Source organism: Cryptomeria japonica, chromosome 7 (assembly GCF_030272615.1).
Source record: "Cryptomeria japonica chromosome 7, Sugi_1.0, whole genome shotgun sequence".
In the NCBI taxonomy this organism is placed as follows: Eukaryota; Viridiplantae; Streptophyta; class Pinopsida; order Cupressales; family Cupressaceae; genus Cryptomeria; species Cryptomeria japonica.
The window spans coordinates 23,741,359-23,750,341 of NC_081411.1; the positions used below are offsets into that span (position 1 = coordinate 23,741,359).

General features: G+C 33.9%; 1 protein-coding gene across 1 annotated transcript; it reads left to right on the forward strand.

Moving 5' to 3' along the window:
- Positions 1–651: 651 nt before the first annotated feature.
- LOC131048990 (probable disease resistance protein At1g61300) lies at positions 652–3,898 on the forward strand. Its single transcript, XM_057982985.2, has one exon. It carries the CDS (start codon positions 955–957, stop codon positions 3,724–3,726), a length of 2,772 nt encoding a protein of 923 aa, XP_057838968.2. The 5' UTR covers positions 652–954; the 3' UTR covers positions 3,727–3,898.
- The last annotated feature ends 5,085 nt before the right edge of the window (positions 3,899–8,983 follow it).

Below are 8,983 nucleotides of genomic sequence, written 5' to 3' on the forward strand. Positions count from 1 at the left end.
TATTAAATTATATTAAAAAGACTAAATTTTTTACACATTCTACTTCTAATAATAAAAATTTGACAATATTATCTTATAATAATTATTAATTTACTTATATTTAAATTTAAAATAATATAAATTAAAAATATTATAATATAAATTAAAATATTATAATGATAAATAAATTTTGATTATATAATATTTTTCTATGAATTATTAATTATACGTTTATTTTTTATTACAAATTTTTGAAAGAAAGATATGATTGTTATTTAAACGAACTCACAAAGAAGAAAACACGAATCTTCCATAACGAAAGGAGAAATCTATCAAAACGACTTGCCCGTCTTACGAATATGACTTGACATAAAGCATAGAATCACTTTCCTAAAAATCTATCATCACATGGTAGTGCGTCACTTTCTTTACTTTCAAGGAAAGAGACGAGAATATCTCAATTATTGAAGACAAGATCTGTAAAACTTCCCAGCAAGTTCTTCATTGAAGTAAGATATGTAAAACGGACGTGTCTATTCTGGGTTCAAAAAGTGGTATTGTGTGATTAACAAGTCGCGATTTTCAATCGTAGATTTTTTATCGTGATTTTCAATCGTAGATTTTTTATCATGGCTGAGAATGCATAACATGTCTTGTTAGTTGACTGATTCGATCGTTTTGAAACCAAAATAGACACAGCCTAAAACTTCCTAGCAAGTTCTTTATTGAAGTAAAGGACTGTTAAACTTCCCAGCAAGTTCTTTATTGAAGCAAGACCTGTAAAACTTCCCAGCAAGTTCTTTATTGAAGTAAAGGACTGTAAAACTTCCCAGCAAGTTCTACCCACACTGCTATAAATTTAATAATTTCCTTGGCATACTCAAATTCATTGCAGTTTAGGTTGTCCTTTTTGTTGTTTTGAGTCGATCAATAGAGTGTACTAAGTTTCAGTGTGTCAGTTTTCAAAAGATTAGAATGGAATATGTTTTGGTTAGTGTTGTGGTTGAAAAACTCGGCGGGATGATGATAGACCAGATAAATAAGGAGGCTTCGCTTCTTCTTAACTTCAGAAAGGACTTTGAATGGCTGAGGAAGAAGCTTGCAAACATACGTAGCTATCTCGGAGAAATAGATCTTCAAGCTGCACACGATAAGGCCGTGAAAGACTGGCTGCTGGAAGTTGCAGAAATTGCTTTCGATGCAGAGGACATACTAGACTTATGTGCTCTTCAATCTCAAGGTACTACTAATAATGATATCCCCAAATCCTCTTGTGTCTGTGCTTTCAGTTATTCTCAATTAGTGTTCTGGTATAAAATGGCACGTCGGATTAAGGACGTGAAATATAGAGTAAGGTATATTATGAAAGATTCTGGAAAGGAGCTTAAGCTTGTTAGGGATCTGACCCATACAGATCAACCCTCCACTTGTACATTACTGAAGAATGTAATGTGGAGGGGAATACCTCAGATGGAGATAGATTCACGACCAGTGGGTATCTATGACAAGGTTAGATATGTCCTCCACTTAATGGATGACCCTGCTGCTCCTGTCATTGCCGTCGTGGGAATGGGCGGCGTGGGGAAGACGTTCCTAATGAAAAATGTTTTTGACAGAGCAAAAGACAAGTTTGAGAAGTCAATTTGGCTTGATATTTCTCAGACTTACTCCCTTGAAAAGTTGCAAGCTGATTTGGCCTCGGAAATAAATCTGAATGAGGTCGTTTATGGAAGGGTAACTAAGGTGCAGGCAGCAAAGTTGATTCATGATCATTTAGCAAGCAAAAGGTGTCTCATTGTGCTTGATGATGTGTGGAGGGCAACCGGGGAAGAAGATTTGATATCTGCACTCGGCATTCCAAGGGGAAGTGACAGCCAGTGCAAAATTGTGGTCACCGCAAGAAACAGAAATGTGTGCGGAAACATGGAAGCTCGTGTTTATGACGTGCCACCTCTGTCAGAAGAAGAAAGCTGGAACCTGTTTTGCGCTTATGCCTTCCCTGACTGCCGGCAAAATCAGCTTCCACATCATCTTGAAGGGATTGCTCGTCAAATTGAAGGGGAATGTGGGAGATTGCCCTTGGCTGTTAAAACAGTGGCAGCATCTCTGGCGAGAGAGAGTTCGTCAAGGGAGTGGGAATCCAAACTGGGGCAGCTAAAAGCAGTATCACATACCGACGATCCAGTTATGCAGATTCTGAAGCTGAGTTATGATTCTCTCCCTGCTAATCTTAAACCCTGTTTTGTATATCTTTCTTTCTTTCCTGAAGATGAGGAAATAGAGTTCCAATATCTTATAAACCTGTGGGTGGCAGAAGGATGTGTCCCTGAAGGAGAGGACCAGTTAGATATTGGATGGAAGTATATACGTGATCTTCAGAACCTATGTTTGGTTGAAAGAGTAGGAGACCTTTATGATCAAGAAAATAAAATGTTTAAATTGCATGATTTGCTGCTGGATTTGGCCATTAGTATATCAAAACAAGGTCAATGTGTATTTAGTACAGAGGAAGCCTTCAAGAACGGTCCAACTGTGCAAATGAGTAGGAAGTACAGAAGGATTTTAATGGCCAAGAAAAACATGGCCGATGGTGATGTAAATGTAATGGCAAATGGCAGGGCATATTCTGCATCACGCCTTCGCACTCTATCATTCTCAGAAAATAGAGGTATTCAAAACATTCCGGCAAGCTTGCTTGGTGGTGCCAGAGTATTGCGTGTTCTTGACTTGAGTGGCACTGACATCTTGTCATTGCCTGATTGTGTTGGAGATTTGAAGCTCCTCAGAGTTTTGAATTTAAAGATGACCAAAATTAGTAAGGTACCAGAATGTGTGAGAAAAAATAAGAGTCTTCATTTCCTTAACATTTCTTGGTGCCGGAATCTAGAACAGTTTCCTGAGTGGATTGGTGAGCTCAGTTGCCTGAGACATCTAGATATACGCCCAAGCCATGAGAAACAATTTGACGGATCGATGCCCAAGGGAATATCCAAGCTTGTGTCTTTACAGGTCCTAAAAATAGATGATGACAACAAACTATCTGTTCAGCAGAATGAATTTTTAATGTTGGAGCATTTTGTGAATTTGGTCAACCTCCGAGAAGTGCGAATAGATATAAATCATTGGGTTGAATTGAAAAGTATAGAAGATGGAATCCTTGCCACATTGGTGAAGATGCGTAATTTGACAATATACAATAGAAGTGGTGCGCATGGACGAGGTAATCTTCCACCTCTATCGGAGAAAATGTTAGCTATGAAAGATCTTGAATACCTCTATCTAGATTCATTTGCAGTGCCAAATTGGATATTGGGCTTCTCAAATCTGACGCAATTGGAGTTATGGGAATGCCATTGTGCTAAATATCCAGCACTAGAAATGATGCCCAACTTAACAAAGTTGCAATTGTATTTTAATACTATTTGTAGGGCATTGCCAACAGGGTTTGGGAAGTCTGGGGGATTCCCTAAGCTACGTTCTTTTACAATCAATTTACTTTGTGTGTTAGAGGAGTTGCCAGAATTTGAGGATGGAGCGATGCCACTCCTGGAGATATTACAAGTATATGAATGTCGCAATTTGAAGCAAGTTCCACGTGGATTGGAGCGTCTTAAAAGTTTGAAAGAGTGCTGCTTTGACAACACAGGAGTGACACATATGTTGGAGAAGGGTGGGGGATTATGGAATAAAATGGAACGCAGTAACCCCAATGTTAGAATCAGAAGTTCCTCGTCAAATGCAAAATAGGCGGAGTAGCCATTCATATATCATTGTCATATTATGTATGATTTATATCAATGAAAAACAAGAGCTGTGAGACAGCATAAGTCCATGCTAGCAATGCAGTGTTGAGAACAATTAAGTAGTAAGAGCATGTAAAAAATGTATAAAAATAAATAATACTATATATGAAAGGGCAACGGCTTCTCTCATTTTACTGGTTGCAGTAATCTTGGTTGTTATAAAATATATATTTCAAGTACACGAGATAGAAACATGATGAATTTTATAAATTTGGGTGAGCTTATATTTGACATGGTAGGAACTGTTTCTTTTTATATAATATAATTTCAAAAATAGTTTACAACTGAAATTCAGTGCAAAAATGATAAGTGACATTCCAATCATGATATTTTAAATTTAATTTTAATAAACTTTTATATAATTTAAATTTACTAACTTTATTATGTTTTATTTAATTAATTTAAGATTAAGGTTTAATTGGGATTAGAGTTCAATTACAGTTAGAGTTTGGATTAAGGTTGCTTTAGGATTAGGGTTTGATTGGTTTTATAGTTAAGATTGATTTATGGTCATGTTTTATGTTCAAGAAATGGTTTGATTAAGGTTAGGGTAAATTCTAGGGTGCTTTCCATCCTATAGAATACCCCCTTTACTTATCAAAAGAAAAGACACAATAAGAAAAACTATGAACTAGAAACATGGTACTTGCCATCTTCAGTTTCCTCAAAACATCGACCACGGTCATGATGGGTTGTAAATACATGAACTTCATGTCCATGTGATGCAAGTTCAACAGCTGCATCAACAATTAATCTCTCTGTTCCTCGTGATGACAAGAGAAAAATAAAACAAATCATAATCATGCACTAAACATGTAAGAAGCATAGTTTTGCATCTGCAACAAGAGAACTTAATAATAATGAGATCATTACTGACATCAGTCTTAGGAATACATGAACTTCTTGTTTATTGATGTAAAAACCATGAAACCAAGTAGAACATAAAGAACAATCCTTATCATTCAATTGAACCAGTCTTACCAAAAGAGATACATGCTGAAGTCAGTTGTCCATTCCAAATAGAAAGGGTGGAAGTACAAGGTTACCCAGAAGATTCATAACTGAACCACTTCAAAGGTGAAGACCATGATTATACAAAATAACTTTTTGAAATGGCACGTCGAAATTTTCCATGATCAATTCAAATAAATAAAGCATCTCTATGCTTCTAGGATCTGAGAGACTCATTTGTGTTGAGGAAATCCAAGGAAATGTCCAATTCGAAGCCAAGTATCCGAGGGACAACATTTTTTTCCACATCATTTGTATTTGATGGCAAATAGGTTTGCTATTCGCTTACACTTAGTCAACCAATTAAATTTTCTCACTGCATGGACAAGTTAAAGATACATTTCTTAAAGTTAGTCTAGGCTTAAACAATCATAAATTAATTTAGATTTAAACAAGCAATTGGATCTTGGTGTGCAATGGGTACATGGAAGAGAGGTGAAATGTCAATTAGTCAAAAAATGTCTATTTTTGCATACATTTATGTACTACATGAGCAAAATTGATAGGCCATTAGTAAATGATATTGTTTGTTCAACAAGGGTATCAATGCAAAAGTAATTGCAAATGATAATATTTATAATTAGATTAGGATAATTTTTGAGTTTATAAATTGTAAAAATTATTTTTCTATACACTCATTGATTAAATACAATTTAGTTGTTATAGAGCGGATGTTTAGAAAATTCTTAAAAAATGGTTTTAGTGACAACTATATAGCCATAAATATAGGTAAGGGTTATTTGATTTTTATTTTAGAGTTATTTGATTTTTATTTTTTTCATTTATCTCCCCCTCAATCTTGAATGCATCCATTCATATTACTATAATTTTTTTTAAATGAAGTACGCGTCATCAAATTTTTCCTTTGACACGAACAAATTAAAGTGATTAAAAGATAAAGTGATTAAAGTTAAATTCATAAGTTTACCACGTCAAATCTGTAATGTCATTTGATAAATTTAGCCTATTTGACTTTAGGGTATAAAATTGATTAAAAATAGGTGGCTCGAGAAACATATCTCTTGGCATATTTTATATAGATTAATTAAAATTTAAGTTATATATGCTAATGGCAATGCACAACATGAAAAACATTAAATAAATTAATATATAATTATATAATATCTTTTTATTAAAAATAAATTATCTTATAATATTATTATATCATTATGTGGAGATATATTAAATTTAATATATCTATTCAGATATATAATGAAATGAAATGATTACATTAAATTCTCTGTGCCCAAAATCAAATATGGCAGGGCGATATTGAAACTTGTGTTTTGAAAACCATGTTGGTGGAAAAACTACAGTGGGGATACACACACAATATAGGTATACTCTATTAGAAGTATTACAATGGGGAATGCATATGTATTTAGACACACTTCCTAGAGCTCGCTGCTTAAAATAAAAAGACAAGTACTAGCCAGGGAAGGCTCACTACTTGTACAAACAATCACAGATCACTTCTGGAAATTATGAATTGTGAAATAACATCTCCTTAATGCCTAGTTCAGTTTCATTGAAGCATAAAAAAACTTTCTTCTTCACACTTCTTCTCTACCTTCAAAAGATGTATACATTCAATACACATACACACTCACGCTCATCCTCACTCCACACTTGAATACAAAATTATTACATTTATTTATACATGACATCAACCCTGGAGAAATCATCAAGGTTGACTCAACACTCACCACCTTATTAAAAAAAATACAACCACACTCAATACAATATTACATGCAGACCAAGCAATGCCAATCAAGACATATCATAGACCCAAAAATTCTGCTTTAAACACATTACACCTCCAAGAATTACGCCTTGAACATCCACAACACGTTACAAGCATCCGGTTGACCAAGAACAAGAAGAACAATAACATACCAAAGAAAAACATCAATTATGAGCTCAAAGATCAATGCTAACCACCAACACAAAAGACACACAATCTAGAGACATTCAAAAGCATCATGAATTACCATATCAACATCTGCACCAACACAAATTACTAGATTCACCAGTATCTTCATATGGAACCTCAAAAACACTAACTACAATGATTGTCACTCTTGAAAAATCACTTGCAGATCTCCAAACCATGAACCACTTGAATTGAGGACACACACTAGTGTTCCAAATATACCTCCAAATCAACAGAATAAGCTATTACAATGCATAGCAATTCAGATCAAAATACTGTCACTCTATCACCATTGAACAACTAAAAAACCAGCCACAACATAGATACCCATAACTCAATCAAATCCCCAAGCAGACCTTTGAAACTTGAACTAAACCTTTAATCTGCAAACTCTGATCTTCATCATACTTACTGCGTTGAACAAACTAACTCACTAAACTTCATTGCATCATTGTCTTAGATAGATAAATATGTTGACATCAATGATAACACATTTCTCATATATCTCTCAAGCACATATTTGCAACATTCTTTCAACACATGCCTTTCTCATGCAATCCCAACCCTTCATAAGCCAAGTCAATCTCAACCGTCCATTTGCCCATTTCTTCTATATTAAATAGGATTCATCTCTTCATTGTCAGAGGTCACCAAGTCTCAATCTTAGAATCCAGGTTATTGTCTATCAGATTTAGCTCTATATTTTCTCTCTCACATAAGCATATCACTCATTTTAGAAGCATTTTAGATCATAATCTCATTATCAATAGCGTAAGCATGTTCATTATCATAGATTAATCATAACATTGTTATTATCTCATTATCAAAAGACTAATCATATAGATCATTTTATCATAGCACCCGTTCTTTGAGTTGTCATTCTAAGGGTTAAGTGCTCAATGATCTAAGAGCAATAATCAAACTTGAGGAATCCTTGGAGATAGGGAACAATGGGATGACATTGAAGAACTGTCTTTTGAACTTGTTTGTTATTAGTAATTACCTTGATATAATATCGCATTGGTATGTTAATTACTTATTTTTCTAATTGATTAACCAACATTTCTAGCATACACTTCCTATGAGAGAAATAAGCTATAAAATTCTAAGTTAAATAACACAATTATAGAGCCATGATTCCAATAAATGTGAAAATGTCAAAATGACAAAATTGCATTAGGATCCCAAAGAAATACTATAGAAGAATAACCGCTTACAAAAATGTAAGAGTATCTCAAATCTAGAATAGAATGTCAAATAAAAGCTCTAGGTAGTGAGTCTAATATAGAAGTAGAGAGAGGATAGAGAGATGATAGAGACAACAAATCCAGCTAATAGGGTGTGAACACCAATATAAATATTCCACCCTTTAAGGATAGAGCCATCTCAACAACTTATCTCCTGATCATTAATTAATTAAAATCACCTAATTAATTTAAGAATTAATGAAAATGTAATAAAAAAATAATGTCTAAGAGAAAATAAATACCCCACTAGAAAAATAAAAACCTATACAAACACAAAATCCAAGGTACATAAAATAATATGCTCAAACACATCTCACACAAAGATCATCAAATTCATTTAACCATGGCAACAACAAACACCTTTCAAATGACACAAGTTCTTCACAACATAATCACATAATTATGAAAGAAGGCATATGCAAGGTTTCCAATGACATTGAAAATAATTTTTTCCACATAAGGGTAAATATTTGCTTAGGATCACACTCACGAGGAATTTGTAATCACAATGCATAAATGCATAGTCAAACATAACCATCTTTTACATAGGAAGGCCGCATTAGGTCACATGCAAGATCAAATCCAATGGTATTCTATATATTTACTCACATCATGCATCACTACCACATGCTATTCATAGGTCACAACACAATTGAGGCTTTGGGCCATACAAACATAATGCTCTAGCCCATTTTGTTGTATCATCCTTAGGCCCTCAAGCTTCTATCAGTATTAATTATTACAAACATATAAGTCAAGGGATGACTAGTTATTTGATATTCCATACACTGAAGTTGATTAGTCAGTAGAGGTTGTTTTTATGAAAGGACTAAAACTGATGACTTTTTTTTAATGCTTTGTTAGAATTTTGTAACTTTTCACACCTTATTTTGTAAGGAAAATGAACTCTAAGGCCCTAAAGCCTATTTTTATATCTTTCTTAGACCCACACAATTCTATTGATATTTATTTCTCCATATGTAGAAGTCAATTCATAAGTAGTTGTTCGA